A 25,097-nucleotide genomic window follows, 5' to 3' on the forward strand; every position below is an offset into this window, starting at 1 on the left:
TGACACAGGGGTGAAATCCAGCAGGTTCTGACAGGTTCGGGAGAACCGGTAGTGGAAATTTTGAGTAGTTCAGAGAACCAGCAAATACCACCTCTTACTGGCCCCCGAGTGGGGTGGGAATGGAGATTCTGCAATATCCTTCTGCTGGGAATGGGGAGAGAATGGGGATTTTGCAGTATCCTTTCCCTGCCATGCCCACCAAGCCACACCCACCAAACCACACCCACAGAACCGGTAGTAAAAAAAATTGGATTTCACCCCTGCATTGAAACCCAGAAGCTAAATGTGGCTCTTTCTTAATGAGATGCCTTATGTGCTTTAAAAGAAATAAAACTTCCAAAAGGGTCTTTGATGAAACCAGTATTAAAATGTATCTGGTGTCTGAAGAAATGGGGCGGGGAACAGACACAGATCTTACAGTTTTATCATCTGGGCCAAGCTAGCATCTACCAGAATTAGAAGCAATGGCCCTGTTGTTTTATTCTCCCAGTACTGAATATCACCTTTTTAATGTTAGTGATTGATAGTATTTTCCAGAATTGTCCAACCATCATTGTACAAAATAACAATAACAGTGTTGGCTTTACAGTACTTCAGCAATAGTTGGGTGATCATAGGAACATGCTGGAAGTCACTTTTGTGGAAGTGACTCGTGACTGATGTTTGTATGCTTTTGATGGTTACACCAGAACACTTCATTAGATGCCAGTAGAATGCTTACTAAGAATAATGGGCAGGGCAGACGGATTAGATTAGAACCATCGCTGTTTTCTCCTCTTCCTTATCAATAGATCGGTAGGAAAGCAGCAAAGCATGTCAGCTGGGAACAATTCCCCAGCAGCTTCTTTCTGATAACAATTTGAGCAACAAAACCCAAGCAGAGGATCTTGGGACAGGGTGAGAGAGAGTTTGAACTGTTACTCTGCTTCTTATTCACTCCTGCAATTTGGATCCAGACAGCTTGGGTGTAATTGAATAGGGGGGGAAACTTTTTTTTTTAAAAAAAATCTGAAATTGCCATTATGTGAAAGCCTTTCCAAGCCAAGTACAGGGACCGATTCTTTGTGCCAGCCTTTCTAAGGAATGGAGACCAGGCGGTAATTCCCGTGACAAGTTCTGCAGAACACTTTTATTTATTTATTTTATTTTATTTTATTTTATTTGTCACAACAATATATATAAGCATAAGCAAGAAATAACTATACGATATATAAGCATAAATATAATCATAAGTATGTGATAACTATATGAAATTGGATACAATCAAAGGGAACATTAGGACAGAAACGGTAGGCACGTTGGTGCTCTTATGCACGCCCCTTACAGACCTCTTAGGAATGGGGTGAGGTCAATAGTAAAAAAAGCTGGCTGGGTGATCTTGAGCCAATCATTCTCCCTCTAAGGCTAACTCACTTCACAGGGTTCTTGTTGTGGGAAAATAGAATGAGATATTGGTGTGTTCATCACCTTAAGTTGTAAAAGGTGGGATCCAAATCTAAAAATGGAAAAAATAAAAACCCAATATTTTCAACTAAAACCAAACAAATCCTAATTGTGTGACTCCAGCCACTAAAATACCATACAGCTGTTGTATCAGCTGATTTAGAAGGCATACGAACCAATAATAAGATACCCATTCGTATCTGTGAATTATATTTTCTTTTGTTTTACAGGTCAGCCAAACTGCGTCTGTATGCAATCGGTATGTTCAGAAAATTTCACATGCTCAGGAGATTGGTGTTTTGTAAGCAAACACTTGGAGAATGGGAAAATGGTCGATAAAAAGGGCTGCCTGAAGGAAGCAAATGAGTTTTGCTGGGGCTCTATCACAAAAACCTACGGCATAAAATGCTGCCAGGGCAACATGTGTAATTTCAATCTTTCCATCTGGCTAATAGGTATTTTTATTATTATTATTATTATTTCGTTCTATAAAGACTATTCTCCCTTAGACGGGAACAAGATTGTATGCCTTTTGACTTTCCCCCTATCATAATATACACAATGGGTTGTAGTATTATACACACACACACAGACACGCAGCCAGCAGTTGTAATCTTTCCATTCCTGGACAAAATGAGATGCCATACATTTTGTGAATGGATTAGCTAATGAATCCTATTTAATGTTATAATTCTGCTTTCTTTTTAAATTGGATTGTTACTCACCATAGTTATCTCTTGGTGGTTTTGGTTTTGGGCAGAAGTTAGGTTTCCAATAAGGTTAAGAGGCTGCTTTAGGTGCTAAGCTTTCCCGCTTTTTAGAATCATAGGACTGGAAGGGACCTTGGAGGTCTTCTAGTCCCTGCCGAAAACAGAACACTTTACACCACCCCAGACAAATGGCTGCCCAATCTTTTCTTGAAAACCTCCAGTGATGGAACCCCCATAACTCCAGGAGGCGAGCTCTTCCACTGATTACTTGTTCTCACTGTCAGGAAATTTCTCCTTAGTTCTAGGTTGGATCTCTCTTTAACCAGCTTCCATCCAAGGTTTCTTGTCCTACCCTCAACTGCTTTGGAGAATAAGTTGACCTCGTCCTCTTCTCTCTGGCAGCCCTTCAAGTACTGGAAGACAGCTACCATGTCTTCTTCTCTTTGTTAGGCTAGACCAGGGGTTGGCAACCTTAAACATTCAAAGAGCCACAAAGGTGCTAACTGGAAGCCCCCGTTCAATTCTGGAGCCAACCAGAAGTCCAGTTCCCACATCATCATCTCCTCCTAGCGTGGTGTCCTTTTTTCTCTGCTGACCAGAAGGCTGGTTCCCCCACCAAAGAGTCTCCTCCTAGTGCGACATCCTTTTTCCTCTACCTGTCCTAACTGAAAGCCCTATCAATTGTGGAGCCGACCAGCAACAGGGAGCCACAGCAGAGGGTTGAAAGAGCCACATGTGGCTCCAGAGCCGCGGGTTGCTGACCCCTGAGCTAGACATACCTATAATTGTGCATCATTTTAATTATCTCTAGACACCATATTAATGTTATTTCTTGTTAATTATATTGTCAAAGGAAATGAAAATCCAAAGACTATATGGCTTCCTGAGTTATGGAATAAAGATATTCTGATGCTTCCTTCCAGAGAGATATTTCCATTTCTTTAGAATAACTGGGAAGCCATACATGATTAATCTATAGGACCCATTGCCATCAGAAAAGCAGTAGTAACCAACTTTAACCCTGGGATTTGATTATTGGATTTGTTTATGGCTATAGAAGTACCAAGTGTTATGGTTGCATCTGCACCAAAAAAAAAAGTTAGGAATTATTCTTTCTTGCCAGTATTTTGTTTTTTCCCCTGTCCTTTCCTTCTTTTCCCTCTAATTTCTTCTTATTATTATTATTTGTACGGTATTTTGTATATTTTTTTAAATTTAATAAATTTTTATAAAAAAGAAGAAGAAAAGCCAGAGTAACTAAACGGATTCTTCTTCCAATCAGATGAAGGTCTGCTTGAAGAGGGCCCATCTTTGAAGAACCTTCTCCTGATGGTCCTGGTTCCATTGTTTGCTATTTTGATTCTCATTATATTAGTTGGTCTCTTTGTCTGGAAGTGGGCCCAAAGCCGGCAGAGACATATGCCATTTGGGTCTAATGAACTGGGCGATGTGGATTTTATGCTGAAGAACTCTCTGGCTGGGGACAGCACCCTAGAAGTAAGTCTGCATTAGGAACGGCATTCAATGCCACTGGGGTTAGTTGCTGACCTTGCTCTAAGCCAAAACTGTTTTAACAGTGACAGGTTAGGTTCAAATATCATGACCTGCCCTTGTTTTGGTTGCCTTTGGCTTGTTTTATCTTATCTGCTGTTGAATATTTTCCACTCTAAATTGTTCAGCTTTCTTTACTTTGTTGATTGCCCCACCATTGGGATGAATATATTTGGCGGTAATTACATGTTCTCTGCTATTGTTAGCGCTTTTGCCTTCTCCCATAGGAAGTATCCTAGAGATCTACTAAAGTTTCTTTCAAAGTAACTTCAGTATGAACTATGGGGGAGAAGTTTTCTGAGATGGGAAACCAGAGAAGCTAAATCAAGCTAAGCCAAAATGACAAAAGTGCATTAGAATAATTTCCGCCTGGTGTTAGATCTTGATTTTTTATTCTTTCCAACCCAACTGAATATTGGAAAGGAATTACAGGAACAACAGTTCATTTAGTGTCCGTTCAATGTTACAACGGCATTGAAAAAAACGTTACGTATGACCGTTTTTCACACTTACGACCATTGTAAGAGTCCCTGAGGTCACGTGATCAAAATTCAATCACTTGGCAACTGGTTCATATTTATGACGGTTGCAGTGTCCTGGGGTCATGTGATCCCCTTTTGCAACCTTCTGACAAACAAAGTCAATGGGGAAGCCAGATTCACTTAACAACAATGTCACAGTTGCAGAAAAAAGTTCCCACTGCATTCCTGTGATGGAAGCAATTGTCATATAATGCTGCCAACCCCGCCTTCCTTCATGGGCATGTGGTGCAGAGTACAACTTATTAAGGAGTTGGAAATTCCAGAAGCAGGCTTGGCATGCTTGTTACACTCACCAAAATATACCTCTCCATCTATTCCTTGAAGCTTCTTCACATGTTTGATTTGTATTCAGGTCTTGCTGAATGATGACTGCACTACTGGAAGCGGTTCTGGGCTGCCCTTTCTGGTCCAAAGAACTGTGGCTCGGCAGATCACCTTGGTTGAATGCGTTGGTAAGCCAAAGAGAGAAAGAAACGTCTGAATTGTCACCAGCAGAGAACGGCTGGACTGATTGGAAACAAGAATATACATTCCAGTTCTCTGATAAAATATACAGATTTGAGCCATCACTTTATTCATGAGGCATATCTGGGTCTGGCTTGCACTTTCAGAACACTGCCACACAGCACTCTTTCTACGCACAATCCCTATAAAGTGTTTTGAGCCTACAGACTGTAGATTGTGAAGCAATAGCAATAGCACTTAAGACTTATATACCGCTTCACAGTGCTTTTACAGCCCTCTCTAAGTGGTTTACAGAGTCAGCCTATTGCCCCCAACAATCTGGGTCCTCATTTTACCAACCTCGGAAGGATGGAAGGCTGAGTCAACCTTGAGCCGCTCAGAATCAAACTCCTGGAGTAAGCGGTGAGTTAGTCTGCGGTAGTGCATTCTAACCACTGCATCACTACAGCTCTTGAACTCTGAGAGACCCCACCCTCAATTTACAAAAAAAGAAAAGAAAAATTTGATATTGTTAGTACCTTCCCACCCACATTTTAGTGCGTGTATAATTCTGAATAATAATAATAATAATAATAATAATAATAATAATAATAATAATAATAATAATAATAATACCACCACCACCACCACCATTGGCACTGGCAAAATCACCTTCAGCCAATTGCAAAAGGCTGCTTTACCTGGAACAGCTTACAAAATCATGCAACGATACCTTTAATATTATTAAACAACAGCATCTGCCTATCCCAGGTCATTGGGAGAACTTCTTAGGCAAATTAAATGCCAAATCCAATCTAAGCACTTGGCCAGCTGCGTAACCAGCCATAGTAATAATATATCTGTAATGGGGTGAATCTGCTCAGCTACCTCCTCATCTCTGAGGATTCCTCCTCAGAAAGCTCACCTAGAGCTGTGAAGGTGGCGTGACATCACTATATTAATTTCGTAACCAGAAATTAATTTGCTTTTCCCAAAGCTTCTAATCTTGGTTGTAGGTTGCCCGGAAGGTTGCTGGCATGAGAGAGAACACAGACAGCCTTGAAGCAGGCCAATTTCCCCTGTAAACAGAAATATCGTTTTTCTTCCAGACAGGATTATCCCACTATAAAGCAGAAATTTATTAGCTCACTTGCTGAATATAGAACACAGAGATGCAAAACAGATTCTGTCGTCGAGCAAAGAAATAGCCTGTCTTCTTTTATGTGCAAGGATCATTTGTGCATGGACAAATTCAAACCCTGGATAGTCTTCCGGCTGCCTGAAGTTTTCTGGTCCATTAACAGATGGTCCACCTAAACATGTTAACGTTTATCACTCAGTTCTGAGCCATTTCATTAAACATGTTTCTTTCTGTTATCTGCAAGCCAACCTAAAATGGAGATCAAGCTTGCACTTGGGCTGATCTGCCTTAACTCTGAGATATGGAGAAGAAAATTCTTAACTTAATAGATCAACATTAGGCAAGGAAAGAGCTGTTTGTCATCTGTTAATTTTTCCATGGAAATATATCTTATTGCCAGTTTGCCACTAGCAAAATATTTTGGAATATTTGACAAAGAAACTTTGTGTTCTGCTAGCAATCATCCTCCGAACGTTTTGTTCTCAAGCATTTAAAAGTAATATTATTTAGATTCTGAATGGGTTGTATATTTATCCCGAGCAGTTTTGGAAAACAGGCTATAAGAGCCAACTATTCATCAATAACCATTTGTGATTAAATTGATCAAAGGATTTTTCACTGTGGTCAATTCCTGCAGCTGCTCTGGCCCAAAAAAGTGAGGCAGGTATGTTAGACATTAAATGTTAAGATTACATCTAATATGAATGTGAAATATCAGTCAGCTCAGGCAAGAAGTCATTCCTGAAGGCAGGTGAAAGGGTTTGAAAATTATGTTCCTCCCAGTGGTGGGTTTCGAAACTTTTTACTACTGGTTCTGTGGGTGTGGCTTGGTGGGTGTGGCAGGGGAAGGATACTGTAAAATCTCCATTCCCACCCCACTCCAGGGGAAGGTTGCTGCAAAATCCCCATTTCCTCCCAATCAGCTGGGACTCGGGAGGCAGAGAATAGATTGGCATGGGGCCAGTCAAATTTTTTTTTTTTAATTTGCATTTATATCCCACCCTTCTCCGAAGACTCAGGGCGGCTTACACTATGTTAAGCAATAGTCTTCATCCATTTGTATATTATATACAAAGTCAACTTATTGCCCCCAACAATCTGGGTCCTCATTTTCTACCGGTTCTCTAAACTACTCAAATTTTCCACTACCAGTTCTCCAGAACTGATCAGAACCTACTGAAATCAACCTCTGGTTCCTCTCCCCCACAACAGGCAAAGGACGCTATGGGGAAGTGTGGCGTGGTACTTGGCATGGGGAGAACGTGGCGGTCAAGATTTTCTCTTCCCGTGATGAGCAGTCATGGTTCCGTGAGACTGAGATTTACAACACGGTGCTGCTAAGGCACGACAACATCTTAGGTGAGTGGAAACAGTACAGAAATCCAACAGGTGTATCAGTCCCAAGAAGACTTAGGCAAGCAAATGGAGGCAGCACATTTTAAGAACCATGAAGCTAAGTACACTTCCTAAATTTGCACAAGGGATTTAAGGAGCTGAAGAAGCTCAGAGGTTTAAAAGTCTCTGTCTCGTTTACCCATACACACAACATAACGTAATTTATAGATGCTTTGATAACTTCTTTGGCAATTTCGGTACTTTGGCAATGTACACTGATCTTTATCCTCCTTCCCTGCCCACAGGATTCATTGCGTCAGACATGACATCGCGGAATTCGAGCACTCAACTCTGGCTAATCACCCACTATCATGAGCATGGCTCCCTCTATGATTACTTGCAATGCACAGTGCTAGACATGGAAACCTGCTTGCGTCTGGCCACCTCGATCATCTGTGGGCTCGTTCACCTGCATGTGGAGATCTTTGGCACCCAGGGCAAGCCAGCCATTGCTCATCGGGATCTGAAAAGCAGGAATATCTTGGTCAAGAACAATAAGCAGTGCTGCATTGCTGATTTAGGTGAGTGGATTTTAGAGGAAATGTTTTTGACAAAGCAGAGGCGCTGATATGTATGTACCTTTTTCTTAAGGGCAGAAGAGCTTTCTAGGGGAAGTAATCTGAGTTCTTATATTTGCCCCTTAGAACTTCTAAGTCATTAACCTAATAGCCTTCTACAATCTGGTCGCCCTCGGGATGTGTGGGCTTCAGTTCAAAGAATTCCTGAGAATTCTGGAATTTAAAATTGATACCTCTGGAAGGTTGGGGGAGCCTGGCCTAACAATATACTTCCCACCCTGGGTGTATGAATCACCCTTGCTACAAATATAGGAACAAAATGTCAAATAGGTAGGGATGGAAGGTGCCGTCTCGATTAGGCTCCTAGCAGAGGGCTTAGAATTTAACTACTTCCTGTTTACTGCAATCTTTATCTGGTCTAATTATATTGGTTGTATGGTGTAAAGAATTAGATGCTGCATTGTTCTTATCTTGTTCTACTCTTCTCTTTTCATACATGTTCTTATTTTATTATATTTTAGTCTTTTTATTTTAATATGTTTTGTGAGTCCAGGACCTGTTGGGATGGGATGGATGGGGTGGGATGGGATGGAATAATTTCTGAAATAACCACTCCTTTTCACAAGTTCATATCCTTAGTTATCCACATATCCACAGTTTTTTCCAAAAAGGCACATAATTTCCTGGTTGCATTAGTGGTGACTAGTTTGACCTTTGTATGAGTAAAAAAATAGATCTGTTCCCAGATATGTTTACAATACAATAACTTCAGATAACTCATATAAACAGATCAAGCCATATGTTTTAGAGGAAAGGACAAATAATGATTATGATTATCAGCCATTCGCACTAGGAAGACAAAGAGTTTCCTGGCTTCCGATATTAGCTTTTACCAAATCGCAGGGATGCAAGTTAAGCTTTCTGTTTAGACCAGGGTTTCCCAAATTGTGCAGTGTTCCTCTCTCAGGGAAATGCACATAGAGTCCAGGGAGAGTGAAGAACATTTTAGATCAGGGATCCCCAACACCCCCAGTCCATGACACCGCTATCAGTCCATGGCCCAATGGCAACTGGGCCACACAAGTGGTGGGCAAACACAGGAAGCTCCGTTTGCACTAGTAATGTGTGTGCCCATAAAACCATCTCTTTCCCCCTCCGCTTCAGCCACCGTCGGTCTGTGGAGCCAGAAAGTTGGGGAACGCTGTTTTAGATACATCGTTAAAATAAATTCACCTTTCCCAAAATTTCATTGTAGTGCTTTCATTGTTCATTTGTATTCATTTTGATATCTGGATTTTTAGGGGAGTTACACTAAAGAGAGGTGTGGTGGCAAAAAGTTTAGGAATCCCTGATTTGGACATTCCAAAGAGACTTTATTGATTAACCCAGGCAGCCTTACTCCTAATTAGTTTCTCAGTAGAACAGAGTTTATAGAGTGAAAACCAATGGCATCTCTCAGCTCCAAAAAAAGAAGCATGAATAAAGGAAAAGAATAGACAGGAGTTGTGGTGCATGTAAACTCATATGCCATAGACAAAGGCATATGCATCGGGGTGAAATGCTCCTGGTTCGGACTGGATCGCCCAATCCGGTAGCGATGGCGGCGGGTGGTTCGGAGAACCGGTAGCAAAAATCCCTGCCCCCCCCAGCTGAGCCATGCGATCATCAGATTTTTTTTTTTACTTTTAAAAGTATTTTTTCTTCCACTGAAAAAATGCTTTTAAAAGTAAAAAAAAGCCTCTCATGATTGCGCGGCTCAGCTGGGATCATCAGAGGCTTTTAAAAGCATTTTTTCTAGAACCTCTTCAGCCAACGAGGTTGTAAAAAAAAAGCTTTTAAAAGGTTCCTCTGGCGATCCCAGCTGAGTTGCCTGATCGCCAGAACCTTTTAAAAGCTTTTTTTTTTACATTCTCTTGGGCCAAAGAGGTTGTAAAAAAATGCTTTTAAAAGAAAAAAAAAGTTGATCACACCCACCCAGTCACATTACCCCTCCACCAAGCCACGCCCAGAGAACCGGTAGTAACAAATTTTACATTTCACCCTTGATCTGCATATATCTTCATCCCATTAAACCAAAGTGTAATGTAATGTTAAACAAGCCACAAAAATTATGTTATTCTCCTAAACTCAGGGTAATGTCTTTTTTCCCCCAATGAAATCTGACCTTTTCAATGTTTAGCTTCCTGGTGTAGGATTGCCCACTTGTTGCAAGAACGAAACAAAATACAAGACAACCATAATGGTGGTGATGTTCCTCTTTTTCAGGATTGGCAGTCATGCATTCCCAGAGCAATGATTACTTGGATATTGGGAACAACCCACGGGTGGGCACCAAACGCTATATGGCACCTGAAGTTTTGGATGAACAGATTCGTATGGACTGTTTTGAATCCTTCAAGCGGACAGATATCTGGGCTTATGGTCTGGTCCTGTGGGAGATAGCCCGAAGAACTATTGTGAATGGTAAGGAAAGCCAAATGGAAATAAATTAAGATGCGGTAATCTAGGGCCTTGCCTCATGGTTCAGGCACAGTGCTACCCCCTTATTCTTGCCACAGGACCAGAGGAGGGTTTCAGCAGGTTCTGACTAGTTCTAGAGAACCGGTAGCGGAAATTTTGAGTAGTTTGGAGAACCGGTAATAAAAATTCTGACTGGCCCCGCCCCCATCTATTCCCTGCCTCCCAAGTCCCAGCTAATCGGAACGAAATGGGGATTTTTGCAGTAACCTTTTTTTTTTAATTTGCATTTATATCCCGCCCTTCTCCGAAGACTCAGGGCGGCTTACACTATGTCAAGCAATAGTCTTCATCCTATTTGTATATTTATATACAAAGTCAACTTATTGCCCCCAACAATCTGGGTCCTCATTTTACCTACCTTACAAAGGATGGAAGGCTGAGTCAACCTTGGGCCTGGTGGGACTTGAACCTGCAGTAATTGCAAGCAGCTGCTGTTAATAACAGACTGTCTAGCAGTCTGAGCCACACAGACCTTCTCCTGGAGTGGGGTGGGAATGGAGATTTTACAGTATCCTTCCCGTGCCACGCCCACCAAGCCACACCCACCAAACCAGTAGTAAAAAATTTTGAAACCCACCACTGCACAGGAGGTTTATACCATGGTAATTTGCAAGTGAGATAAGATTCTAAGTTCAAAAGGAGAGCTCTACAAAAATGGATGGAAGCTTTGCAGAAATCAATCCTCTCTGATCCAGACACAATCAGACGGGGGGTTTTTTTCTGCTACTCACAGAACTATTTTAAATATCTGAAATAGCATCTTCATCTGCAACATTTAATGGCTTCTGGCAGTGTGCCCACCTGTTCAGAGAAGGGTAAAATGGAAAGATATCTGGGAGGATACAGAGAGCCGTCAGACCGATTTCTCTTGCTTGCAGGAGGTGCTTTGTAACTGGCCACACCTACCAGGTCAGCCATTTTGTCAGGGAGCCTTATGCTAGCTACCTTCTTGGATCAAGCCAAATGTCCATTGAGTCCAGCCATTTTAGCAGTCTGTAATGCAGACCCTGGGTCAGTAACGCTCTGGCATTGCTGGCCCTCATCAACTGGGATTCACAGGTCTCTCTGGTATTCAGAGATCTATTCCCTCTTAACATGGAGACTGTGTTTAACAATTTAGAATTTTAGTTATTCCTCTCCTTCATGCCAAAGTGTTGCTATAAATGGAAGAAGTAGTTTAGTCAGTTTTCTGTATCAACCGGACGTCTGATCAGCGGTGACTGAAATCTCACATGATGGTCATCTCTGTTTGTTACTTATTTATTTATTTATTTAATCAAATTTTTATACCGCCCTATCTCCCGAAGGACTCAGGGCAGTTTACAGCCTGATAAAATTGAACAAGAATAAATACAGGATAAAAACAATATTTAAAAAACTTATTAAATTAGGCCAAATTAAAATTATAATTAAAACAGTAAAAAAAACCATTTAAAACTAAAATCCTAGGCCAGTCCTGCAGAAATAAATAGATGTGTCTTCAGCTCGCGGCGAAAGGTTCTTCATGCTGGATTCAGCTTCCTGCACAGTCTTGCAAACATTTGTGGAATTGTCTTCGCGGTGCTGTGGCCCTGGTTAGAATTTGTACACATACAAGTGGAATAGCAACCAGCTTTTCATAGCTCTCCAGTAACTCTTAACCTGCTCAGAGATCCTGCGAACAGATCCTAATTGTGTGGCCTAGAAACGGTCCTAGGATAGTTCATACGTGGGGCTGAGCATAATTTGCTCAGCTGTGATTTGCTGAATAGATTAAAACTGGCAGGGTTCACAGAGGGCCGTTGGTTCTTTTAAAATGGCAGTGGGCCATCTCCATTCCTCCATCAGCCCAAGCCAACAAAGAGAGGGATTGCCCGGAGCTAGAGTCTTTGGGGGACTGCAGGTTGTCCAGCTCTTTAATTTGAAGGAAAAACCCATAACTTCTGGCACTGCAGTTGAGTTCATGCTTTTTTGAGGAATTGGAATCTCAGCTGCTGTTAGAGAATGGAAGGAGCCGGCCCTGCCTGCCACTCTCCCCCCTTTGCCTTTGGCTCCCTGTGTAGAAACAATCGCTAATCAGGCCTGTTAATGGGGATGTTTTTGACTGGCCTAGTTGGAAGTGTTTTCATTTTTCTTTTTCCACACGAATGATTAGCTGTAAATTATAAACACTGTAATCTAGTGTCAGCACCCAGTTTGCAGATTAAAGGGACCATTAGACTCAATCAGCACTTTGTTTGTTCAACTCTGATTAGGAAACAAGCAGCATCGCAGCTTAGTTTGGCAACTGGCCACCTTCAGGGAACTTCGGCTATCCTCTGACCAGCGCAGCCTCTCTGCTCCTACATTGGCAAAATAGGCAGAGGCTTCTAGTGATGGCTTCTCAGTTGATTCCCACCACCACTTTTAACATTCCTTCAGAGAACAGGCTGGAAAAGGATCCCCCATCCAAAGTGTTCTTCTGTGCAAGCCATACTATACAAGTTTGCAGTGAGGATCGCTGAACACCAAGCAAAGATCCAATGTATTTTTGTGGGGGGGTGGGGAGGGTTATGTAGTTGTGTTAAAGATTAAACCAATGCAAACTAATATAAAGTAGAGAAAAAAGAAAAGAAGAACTCAAAAGAAGAACACTATGCCTGACATAGTGTAAGCCGCCCTGAGTCTTCGGAGAAGGGCGGGATATAAATGCAAATTAAAAAAAAAAAAAAAGGAAAAGCTAAAAGTGCAAGAAAAGAAAAAAGAAAGAGAAAGAGAAAAGAGAGGAAAAGGTACAAAGGATATACCGCCTCTTTACAGCAGGTAGAAGAACAGTTAAAATTTACCTCTTACTGTTAACAATATATGATTCAAAATCGTAAATCATAAATTCTTTTTTTTTTAAGTTTTGTGCAAAAATCCATAAGGCATTTCCATACATAGTTTTTGTTTTCTCTTATTTGTTTGTTTGTTTGTTTGTTTGTTCCAATTTCTATACCGCCCTTCTCCCAAAGGACTCAGGGCAGTTTACAGCCAGATAAAACAACAGATATAAAAATTAAAAACGAATTTAAAAGACTAATACAAAATTGGCTGAAAACTATAAAACCAGTAAAACCCCCATTAAAAACTATTAAGCCAGTCCTGCGCGATGGAATAAAAACGTCTTCAGCTCGCGCCGAAGGGTCCGGAGGTCAAGGAGTTGGCGTAGCCCTGGAGGCAGCTTGTTCCATAGGGCTGGAGCCCCCGCAGAGAAGGCCCTCCCCCTGGGGGTCGCCAGTCGACATTGTCTGGCCGACGGCACCCTGAGGAGACCCTCCCTATGGGGCCTTTCTCTGCTCAAAGAAGTCAATTTAGCCATCCCAGCAGGGTCTATCATCTTTACCAATCATTCTTCTATCCTTCTATCTCACTTGCAGTAAGATCCAAAGAATTTTTGGATTTCCAACTTTCCAGCCCCTGGCAATTAGCACTGTCCTGATGCAGGAAACTGCCCTTGTGTGGAAAAGTAAGACGGTGTATCTATAAACCTGTGCCTTTTCCAAGGATCAAAAGTATTCAGTTGATAGACTTGGACCCATAGAATACGGTTTTGAAGAATTAGGATGCTCGATAGTAAACCTTCTACCATGTTTTCCTGAAAATAAGACCCTGTCTTATATTTTCTGGAACCCTGAAATAAGCGCTTGGCCTTATTACCATGCGCTGAAAAACCCGATTGGGCTTATTATCAGAGGATGTCTTATTTTGAGGGAAACAAAGGTTGTTCAAAAAGGGCCCCAGTTCAACCCTCTAAATGGGAGATCCCCTTCTGAAACTATGGGCTGGAATAAGCAATTCTGAGCTAAAGGCCGGCCCTCTTGATTTGAAGAACAGCTTAAGTGAGGATGTACATGTGAATCAAGAGCCAGCCCAGCACTGGGGTTAGAATGCTAAAGTGGAAACTAAGGTAGTCCTTGTTTAACAACAACCAGTTGTTTAACAACTGTTCAAAATTACAATGGCCTCAGAAGGGGTGCTTTACAATTTATACTAATATAAGAGAACGTGATGCCTTGTAACATAAAAAAAAAATACCTAGATTCATCTCAAGCTCACATACACCCCCATTCTTTCCTCGGTTCCCCAATGCATGTTGAAACCGCCATGTCTTTAAGCGCTTCCTAAATATTCCACATGGGGGTGCAGTTCTCCTGTCAGGGAGGCAGAGGCTATATAACATAGGAAGGTACCTGCTCGGAAATTAGGAAGTTGCTATGTACTGATGCTGACTGCTGGTTCATGTTTGAAATTGGAATGAATGATTGCTTGAACGATTGACTTTTTTTTATCCCACCTTTGTTATCTTTTATAAATAATTCAAGGCTGCAAACGTACCTAATATTCCTTCCTCCTCCTATTTCCCCCACAACAACCTGTGAGGTGAATTGGGCTGAAAGAGAATGACTAGCCCAAAGTCACCCAGCCAGCTTTCATACCTAAGGAGAGACTAGAAGTCACAACTTTCTGATTTCCAGCCTAGTGCTTTTAGATCAAACTATGCACTCATTTTCAGATCAAAGGCTAAAGTTCTTGACTGAAGGGGAGGCAGAATTTTAATTTAAATCCAAATGGTTTAATTTACAAGTCACTGATCTCCCAAATGACTGGGCAGCTGACAACTAAAGTCTGCGCTCCCTCTGGTTTTTCCAACCCATGCTTGGAGATGCTGGAAACTGAGTATGGGATTTTTCTATTTGCAAAAGAAGGAAGGAAGGAAGGAAGGAAGGAAGGAAGGGAAGGAGGAAGGGAAGGAAGGAAGGAAGGAAGGAAGGAAGGAAGGAAGGAAGGAAGGAAGGAAGGAAAAAAGGGAAGGAAGGAAGGAAGGAAGGAAGGAAGGAAGGAAAAAAGGGAAGGAAGGAAAGAAGGAAGGGAAGGAAGGAAGGAAGGAAGAAAGGGAAGGAAAAAAGGGAAGGAAGGAAGGAAGGAAGGAAGGAAGGAAGGAAGGAAGGAAGGAAGGAAGGAAAGGAGGGAGGGAGGGAGGAAGAAAGGAGAGAGAGTTTGGTAGGGGCTTTTTCAACGTATTAAAAGGCATACGTTTTTATAAGCTGCATTAGATACATAGAATGGCTCTCCTTTTCTACAAAGGAAATGTCCCTTTCCTTTTTTCAAGAAAGGCACCCTAAGAACTAAATAATTTTACTCACCCACAGCAGAAGGAAAAAATGAGCAGATGTTTTAACAGAGAAATACCAATAGCCCGCTTTGTCCAAGCTTATTGGAAGGCTTTCAATGAGTAACTCTAGGTTACCACCCTACAAACCTTTGCTTCTGTATGGTCTCTTGCTGTTTGGCTTCTTTTCAGTTCCTCTCAAACCACTAAGTCAGTGGCTTGATTAACAAACTGTGCTAAACCCAGATGAGTTTCTTATTTTTGGCTTAGCGTAGGATGCGCCCTAAACTCAGTCACTGTACTTTATAATTTGTAACTTAATGTGAACCCAGACCAATGATGGCTTATGCAACAAACAGAAGCTCAGCTCCGTACCTGAAGCTAACCATGTTGATGCCTGCCCTGTTTCAATTTGGGTTTTGTTTCCATAATCAGAGATTATACTGTTGGTTTGTGAGCTTATCAATTTCTTTGTTCTAAATCTCATTACTTGTCTGATCCTTGACTACAGAAACAAGAGGCTTCAAAGAAAATAGTGATTACATTAAAAACAGCCAAAATAAAATCCAATTGAGGCATGTATTAACTGGGCTAATTCTGTCACCCATAAATACCTGTAATACTAGTTAATAAGACAATCACATTCACAATAAAGGATCTTTAACTGGCTGCCTTTTACGTGTACATAGCCACTCTCTGTCTTTGGAAGATCCTGTACCACCTGCATATGAAAATTTGCTAGTATTGCTTGGCATGACAAGACCATCTTGAGGAAAAATGGCATCATGCCTGTCTTCTAGCTAGAGCAAAGCACTGAGATGTGTTTTTAATGGGAATCAGGACCCCCATCATCCAAAAGCAGGTTGTCAGATGGATTAGGGTCAGGTTCCATTGAGCTGTTTAGTATAGAAAGGTTTAAGAAAGCTGATGGAGGTCCTAGGTAAATAAAGTTCTTGGCCAGCAGGTGGCACCAAATGCATTAGTGCTGAGAGCTGGTAGGAACCATTGAGCATAGTTACCTAACGAAGTTTCTCAATGAATGGTAATGCTAAGCTCAACAACCATTCTAGCTGTAACATCAGACATTTAAAAGTCCATCGATATGAAAGTTCACATCCAACTTCAGCACAGCATTTTAATATTGTATTGTGCCTCAAAAATCTATTAGAGTAGCGATTGTAAGGTAAGCTAAATACTGAATCCATCCATTCCGGGTTTGCATATGTTTTTCAGTCCGTGTGTAGTACTTTTCACTATGTCATCATGCACCTGGTTCATGGATCTTGATATTCCAGATATAGTAGATCGTGTTTGGCATTCCAAGGCTTGGGACTTTTCTGAACTGAAGAACATATGAATTGTGGAGAGAAATGTTCTTTCTGGTGCAGGCTTTGTTTCAGTTATCATTCTAGAGTTTTCTTCTATTGTACATGTTTTTCTACACCCTGATTGTCAGACTGCAGACTTGTGTCCCTCATGAGTGCAACACTAATTAGGTTAACCAGAGGAAGCCCCTTAAAAGGTACCACCCACTTGCTGAGGTATGTCTCAACACTTTGGAGAAGGGTGGGGGCTTTTAATGCATCCTTCCCTCAAAATTCGCACTCGTTTCGCACACTTTTTGTCTTGCAGGAAACAGCCAAAACTCTTTTTTCTAGGCAAGGTCTTTTGAGTGTGGCTTTTTTATCCACTTGTTTCACCCTTGGATTTATTTTTATGGTCATCTATTTTTACATCCTATGATTTGAAAGATATGCTAATGGGGATAGTGAAGTTATAGTAATAACAACAATATTGCAATAGCACATATACCATTTCAGAGTACTTTACAGCCCTCACTAAGCAGTTTACAGAAGCAGCGTATTGCCCCCCAACAATCTGGGTCCTCGTTTTACTGACCTTGGAAGGCTGGAAGGCTGAGTCGAGCTTGAACCGGTCAGAATCGAACAGTCTGCAGAACTGCATTCTAACCACTGCACTACCATGGCTCTATGCAATATTTTGATGGAAAGTTAACAAGAACTTATGGCGTTTTTTTTCCAGTTCCTGCATTTGTAGTTCCATCTAGCAGTAAAGATGTCAGGATTTTGTAACCATTAGTCTCAAATATCTTTAAGGGGTTATGGTATATGTTAGTTCAACAGATGCCTCATAATTTATAAAGATATTATTTCTAGACTCTTACTAAATTATTTGTTATTAAGCTTGGCAAGCTATATACAGTGGGGTAAAAAAGTATTTGGTCAGCCACCAGTTGTGCAAGTTCTCCCACTAAAAAAGATGAGAGGGGCCTGTAATTGTCATCATAGGTATACCTCAACTAGGAGAGACAACATGAGAAAACACATCCAGAAAATCACATTGTCTGATTTGTAACGAATTTATTTGCAAATTATGGTGGAAAATAAGTATTTGGTCACCAACAAACAAGCAAGATTTCTGGCTCTCACAGACCTGTAACTTCTACTTTAAGAGGCTCCTCTGTTCTCCACTCATTACCTGTATTAATGGTACCTGTTTGAACTTGTTATCAGTATAAAAGACACCTGTCCACAACCTCAAACAGTCACACTCCAAACTCCACTATGGTGAAGACCAAAGAGCTGTCGAAGGACACCAGAAACAAAATTGTAGACCTGCACCAGGCTGGGAAGACTGAATCTGCAATAGGCAAGCAGCTTGGTGTGAAGAAATCAACTGTGGGAGGAATAATTAGAAAATGGAAGACATACAAGACCACTGATAATCTCCCTCGATCTGGGGCTCCACGCAAGATCTCACCCCGTGGGGTCAAAATGATCACAAGAACGGTGAGCAAATATCCCAGAACCACACGGGGGGACCTAGTGAATGACCTGCAGAGAGCTGGGACCAATGTAACAAAGTCTACCATCAGTAACACACTACACCGCCAGGGACTCAGATCCTGCAGTGCCAGACGTGTCCCCCTGCTTAAGCCAGTACATGTCCGGGCCCGTCTGAAGTTTGCTAGAGAGCATTTGGACGATGCAGAAGAGGATTGGGAGAATGTCATATGGTCAGATGAAACCAAAGTAGAACTGTTTGGTAGAAACTCAACTCGTCGTGTTTGGAGGAGAGAGAATGCTGAGTTGCATCCAAAGAACACCATACCTACTGTGAAGCATGGGGGTGGTAACATCATTCTGTGGGGCTGTTTCTCTGCAAGGGGACCAGGATGACTGATCCGTGTAAAGGAAAGAATGAATGGGGCCATGTATCGTGAGATTTTGAGCGCAAACCTCCTTCCATCAGCAAGGGCATTGAAGATGAAACGTGGCTGGGTCTTTCAGCATGACAATGATCCCAAACACACCGCCCGGGCAACGAAGGAGTGGCTCCGTAAGAAGCATTTCAAGGTCTAATTGGTCAGTATGGTAAAGTATCTGGATTTAAGGTGAATCAGCAAAAGACAAAGATGATAACTAAAAATACGAATATACAACAAAAAGAAGAGTTAGAAAGAACTACAGGTTTTGAAATCGTTAAAAAGGTTAAATATTTAGGAATATATATTACAGCTTCAAACGTCAAATTATATAAAAATAATTATGAGGTATTGTGGCAGAAGGTATGGAAAGAAATGGAGAGTTGGAAGAAGTTACAACTATCCTTGTTGGGAAGAATAGCGGCTATAAAAATGAATGTTTTGCCCAGGTTTCTATTTTTGTTTCAAATGATACCGGTGCTTAAGAATGATATTAAATTACAGGAATGGCAAAAGGGATTAATAATTTGTATGGATGGGCAAAAACCAAGAATAAAATTAAAAATAATGCAGGATACAAGGGAAAGGGGGTCTTAAAATGCCTAATTTAAAATTGTATTATGTAGCAGTTGTTTTATCATTAATTACTGATTGGATTAATTTAACTGAGGAAAGAGTTTTGAATATAGAAGGTTATGGTTTGTTATATGGGTGGCATGCCCATTTATTATATGATAAGAAAGTTGATAAAATATTTAAAAATAATATAATTAGAAATGCATTATTGAGGGTTTGGAGGAAATATCAATAAATTAGATGGAAAGATTCCAATATGGGCAATCCCGAGACATATGATAGAAAATATAAATATATATCAAAAGATGGAGGTAGTTACCTATAAAGAACTTCTTTGTATGGAAAAGGGGGAATTACAATTAAAATCTAGAGAAAAGATGGGGGAAGAAGGGAAAAATTATACATGGTTCCAATATGGACAATTACAAGCTAGATGGAAATTAGATCAAAAAATAGGTGTTAAGCAAATTGAGGATAATTTGTTAAAACAAATGAGAGATCAAGGTCAACAGCATATTAAGAGGTTGTATAATGTATTAGTAGAAATAGACTCAGAGACTGAATTGGTTAAGGATTGTATGATTAAGTGGGCACAAAATTTTCAGCAACCAATAATGTTGGAAACTTGGGAAAGAATTTGGGTGAGGAATGTTAAATTTACACAAGCGCAAAATATGAGAGAAAATTTTTATAAGATGTTTTATAGATGGCATTTAGACCCCCAAAAATTGTCATGTATGTAGCCTAATGTACAGGCTAAATGTTGGAGATGTGATTGTGAAGATGCCACTTATTACCATATATGGTGGACTTGTAAAAAAGTTAAAACATTGTGGATGAAAGTATGGTGGATCATGCAGAATATTTTGAAAAGAAGATTAAGTTTACTCCGCAGTTCTTTCTACTAGGAATAATTATGGATTGTACAGCTATAGAGACTAAATTGATTTTGAACTTAATAACAGCCAAGACTTTTGACTCGTGCAGTATACAGATCCTCAATGGAAGGCAGGGTGGTAGCAATTGTTTTTTCTGCAGTTCTACATATATACATACACTAATTACATACACTAATTCAGTTGCCAAGTTTGAAAAACACTGATCTTCACCAATTTAGACTCATTTTTCCATTCTCCCTATAAGAAAACAACAGCCTAGGTGAAGCCTTCCTTCAACATTAGCCCCTGCCCTCCCACTCACCTACTTACCTTGCTAAGCTAGTGGAAACTGCTTTATTGCATTTAATGGAAGACATGTGAGCATTTGCTCATGAGGCGTGCATGGGCATGTGGGTTGTCACTAACAAAAGTAGTCTCACCACTTGCTATATCTCAATGGAGGCTGTTTAAAAGATTTCTACCTTGGTCTTTCCTGTATTTTTCTGCTCAGCTTTCTCAGAGCTTTTCTCATGCTATTTTCGTACAGCATGGGGGGGGGGAGTGGAAATCATGTCTGAAATGTAATACTTGATAATTTTGTAACTTCTTTATCATTTTGTAAGGGATGCTTCATGTCGATTTGCCAAATTCTGACAGCCTGAGATGATAGGAAATTGAGCTCACTGTGGTCTTGGATTATCCTATAATACACAAACCATACTGGCTTCATTGTCATATTAGCTGTAAGATTCTAAGCCAGGGGTGAAATCCAGCAGGTTCTGACAGGTTCTGGAGAACCGGTAGCGGAAATTTTGAGTAGTTTGAAGAACTGGCAAATGCCACCTCTGGCTGGCCCCTGAGTGGGGTGGGAATGGAGATTTTGCAATATCCTTCTCCCGGGAGTGGGGTGGGAATGGAGATTTTGCAATATCCTTTCCCTGCCACACCCACCAAGCCACGCCCACCAAGCCACACATGCCCACCAAGCCATGCCTACAGAACCCATAGTAAAAAAAAATGAATTTCACCACTGTTCTAAGCTGTCTTTGGATTCTTTATTCTTTCTTAAACTTTGCACATTTGATATTGTGCATCTGCTTCAGGTGGTAAGAGAAAATACGTTTGCTTTATGCGATTTTTTTTTTCTTATATCTCAAACTTTAAGAATCGATTTGTAAATGGATTCTTGAGGCGGCTGCTGATTTGCTCACGCTTCCTACTTGTCTCCATCTCTACAAAACATTTCAAGGCTCTCAGCTAAAGTGCTAGCAAATCAGAATAGAATATCTGACTACTGACCACGAGAACTTAACTATTGTACTTTTTATTTATTTATTTATTTATGTCACAACATTATATACAAGTACATATATTGAAAGGAAACAATACTTAATAAGAGTCAAACCAAATATCTGTTTAATTCACACTCTCTAGATTCTCAAAGAATAAAGGGGTACTGGAATAAAACCATCTAGAGCAGGGGTCTCCAACCTTGGTCCCTTTAAGACTTGTGGACTTCAACTCCCAGAGTCCCTCAGCCAGCAAAGCTGGCTAAGGAACTCTGGGAGTTGAACTCCACAAGTCTTAAAAGGGACCAAGGTTGGAGACCCCTGATCTAAAGCACTTTGCCCTGATATGTTATGTGTCCATTGAGGAGGCCCACCTACATCTGGATGTTTTTCAGGGTGGAATCTTTTCTGAGATTTTCCAGAGGAAATATTTTAAAGTCCTTTATTTAACCCAATCTTGGAATTGGTTGGGTTGCCAAATGGCAGAAATGCACATCAAAATAGGTCTTTTCTACGGCAACGTCCTCAAACTCAGTTCAGTTGTTTTTGATTCCAGGACAAAAAGAAAGGCATCAGTTTATATGGCATTGGAGAACATGACTGCTGGCATAGGATGTAAACAAATTCCAATTCCATGTTCATGATGATCCCCCCTAGTCTGAGATAATGGGCAGATTTAGCTTCTTTCCATATATATACCTATGTACACAGAGAATTGAAACAGAACCACTAGAAAATTCTTTTTTTTTTCCTATTCGTATGAGCCTGATCCTTTATCAGCACAGTCCTCCTGAATCTGTGTAGCTTTTCTTTTGTCCTTATTTGACTGTGTTCGAACACCAGGACCTGTGTTGGACATAACAGATGGTACAGGAAGATGATGTTCACACTGAATAATTTCTGCATGTTTGCAGTCTCAAGTCTTCTCCTTCCTCTTCCCTCCATTTTTTTTTATCCTGCAGGGATTATTGAAGATTATAAACCTCCTTTCTTTGACTTGGTCCCAGTCGACCCCAGCTTTGAAGACATGAAAAAAGTGGTTTGCATTGACCAGCAGACACCCACCATTCCAAACCGGATGTTCTCTGACCCGGTGAGTGACGCAGTCTGTTAGAAAGATAACTCTTGGGGCTTTATTTTGGTATTGAACAGGAAGTGGTTCCCATTGTTTCAAAAAGAACACTTGTTGAGTTAGGATTGCTGTGTGGCCATCAACTTCCAGAGTAGAGGCAGAAGCAAAGAAAGCATCTTATACCACACCCACATAGGAATCAAGCTTCCCAGCTAGATCTATTGAACTGTTTGGGGAGACAGAGGCCCCTTCCATGCAGTAGGAAAGCTATACGCTATCCCAGTGACGCCATGTATCTTCTAACTGTCTTGGAAAGATGAGATTATTTACCCCATCAGCTAATTCACTACCCTTTTTCTCTGAAACAGCTGACCTGATGATCATGTTTAGCACTACCTCCAAAGCAGTGTTCCTTAGCCCAAGCAACTTTAACATGTGTAGACTTCAACTCCCAGAATTCCTCAGTCAACATGCTGACTAGGGGATTCTGGGAGTTGGAAGTCCACACATTTTAAAATTATCAAGGTTGAGAAACTCTGCTCTACAGCTGCAGGGTAGGCATTTCCCTACAAGGATGCCCACCAGGAGTGAAATGCTACCAGTTTTGACCAGTTCTCCCAAACTGGTAGTAAAAAATGTTACCAATTCGGGCAAACCAATATTTCCGACGATCAGCTGGGCGACTATCAGCTGTAATGCGCAATTTATATTAGCTAGAATCATCAGATTTCCTGCTTTCTAGCTAATCTAAATTGTGTGGCACAGCGGATTCCTCCACCCCCTCGCTCTTCTACTTACCTTTGCAGACTCGGAAGTCTTCAAAATGATCCTTTTTTAGTGCTGCGCACACGCAAAGCACGGGTTCGCTAGCAGACTCACAGAACCGGTAGCAGATTTCAGAGGATTTCACCGCTGATGCCCACTCTCATTACACAAGAGCTGCCGTGCCTTGGTGTTCTTCCCCTGGGAGAATTCTGGGCTGCCCCATCACATTATGGCCCTGTTGGGATACTTAACCATTTAATTTATTTATTAATCACATTTGTGTGGCAACCCAGCTCACAAAAAGTGACATTTGACAGTCTACAACACAGGTGTCAAACTCGCAACGTCACATTGTCGTCACGTGATATATTGTGACTTTTCCCCCCTTCGCTAAACCAGGGGTGGGCATGGCCAGCACGTGACGCATCCGCCCCGTGGGCAGCAAGCTTGACACCCCTGGTCTACAACAATCAACAAAATAGGAAATACATAAAAAATCATTACAATCATTAAAATCATTACAAAAGTATCAAAAGTCATTATTAGGGCCTCTGGTGGCTCAGACTATTAAGACAGTCTGTTATTAACAGCAGCTGCTTGCAATTACTGCAGGTTCAAGTCCCACCAGGCCCAAGGTTGACTCAGCCTTCCATCCTTTATAAGGTAGGTAAAATGAGGACCCAGATTGTTGGGGGAAATAAAAGTTGACTTTGTATATAGTATACAAATGGATGAAGACTATTGCTTAACATAGTGTAAGCCGCCCTGAGTCTTCGGAGAAGGGCGGGATATAAATTCAAATTTTTAAAAAAATTAAAACCAAAAAAAAAAACCACTATAAAAATTAAATGGGGACTACTTTGTAAGATGGTTTCAAAAATTATGAGGTGGTAATCCAGAGGCAAGCCCTCTGCATGGCAATATCTGAAGAAATAATATTTAAAACTGTTCAGATTGCCAGGCTTCCACTTGAGGATTTATCATATAGCTTTGTGTCTTCTAGTTCAGGGGTCTCCAACCTTGGCCACTTTAAGCCTAGAGGACTTCAACTCCCAGAATCCCCCAGCCAGCAAAGCTGGGGAATTCTGGGAGTTGAAGTCCTCCAGGCTTAAAGTGGCCAAGGTTGGAGACCCCTGTTCTAGTTAATCAGAAGACACAGGGCCCATATGTGTCTTGTCCTTTCCAGTTCTCTATCCAACACTTTTTCTACATTTTCTATCTTTCCCAATTTTCTTTGTTACAAAAACCAGTATTCTACGACTGTAGAACATCTGTCTGAGATAGGGCTGAATGAATGAGGCAAGGAATAGGGAAGAAAGTCCGTGATTTACTCTTTGTTGTCAGTGGGCCAGGCCAATCTCTGACTCGATACCTGGCAAATCTGCTGCAGGACCTACTTGACATTTATAAGACAGAGAAGCGCAGATTGTGTTGTAAATCATGACTTCAGAATCCCTGGGAGAGAATCTTGGCACTAGTTCAGGGAAAGAAAGAAAAAAAGAACGCAAAGATAAGATAAGCAGGAAGAATCGTGGGCAGCGGCTGCTGGAATCCCAGAAGCTAAAGGGAGGGTGACCAGGGCCTTGGGTGGTCAGGAGATAAAATGCCAGCACAGAGCTATTTGCCCTCCTTTGAGTAAACCATACATGTAAACGATAAGGGATTGTTTGTTGCTTTGCAGACCACCATATTGAAGATTCCTTCATGTAAACAAGGGTGTGCCCCAATTAGCAATTGAATTTGGACAGGCCATCATCTTAATTAAGCCAGCGATAAATCATTGAGCCTGAATACCATTTCATTCCTTGAAGAGCCCTGTCTACTACTTTATCCTATGAAGAAAGCTTTTAATTTCTCATTCTCATATTCCATGACATATTTTCCTTCTCGAAGATCTAAATGATAAATATGTCCCCT

The 25,097-nt window shown here is 41.0% G+C and overlaps 1 protein-coding gene across 6 annotated transcripts in view; it reads left to right on the top strand.

Annotated features, from left to right (window-relative positions):
• Nucleotides 1-25,097, top strand: part of ACVRL1 (activin A receptor like type 1) — a 48,711-nt gene that overhangs the window by 15,788 nt on the left and 7,826 nt on the right. For 5 of the 6 annotated variants that reach the window (XM_058168727.1, XM_058168728.1, XM_058168725.1 and 2 more), the window contains 7 exons: nucleotides 1,674-1,898; nucleotides 3,436-3,650; nucleotides 4,599-4,698; nucleotides 7,044-7,190; nucleotides 7,472-7,747; nucleotides 10,010-10,207; nucleotides 22,306-22,436. In XM_058168727.1, coding sequence (XP_058024710.1) covers nucleotides 1,674-1,898; nucleotides 3,436-3,650; nucleotides 4,599-4,698; nucleotides 7,044-7,190; nucleotides 7,472-7,747; nucleotides 10,010-10,207; nucleotides 22,306-22,436 — 1,292 coding nt within the window. The remainder of the gene's footprint in view (nucleotides 1-1,673; nucleotides 1,899-3,435; nucleotides 3,651-4,598; nucleotides 4,699-7,043; nucleotides 7,191-7,471; nucleotides 7,748-10,009; nucleotides 10,208-22,305; nucleotides 22,437-25,097) is intronic. The other variant, XM_058168729.1, reaches the window with a different exon arrangement.

The sequence above is a fragment of the Ahaetulla prasina genome, chromosome 2 (genome assembly GCF_028640845.1).
Source record: "Ahaetulla prasina isolate Xishuangbanna chromosome 2, ASM2864084v1, whole genome shotgun sequence".
Classification (NCBI taxonomy): domain Eukaryota; kingdom Metazoa; phylum Chordata; class Lepidosauria; order Squamata; family Colubridae; genus Ahaetulla; species Ahaetulla prasina.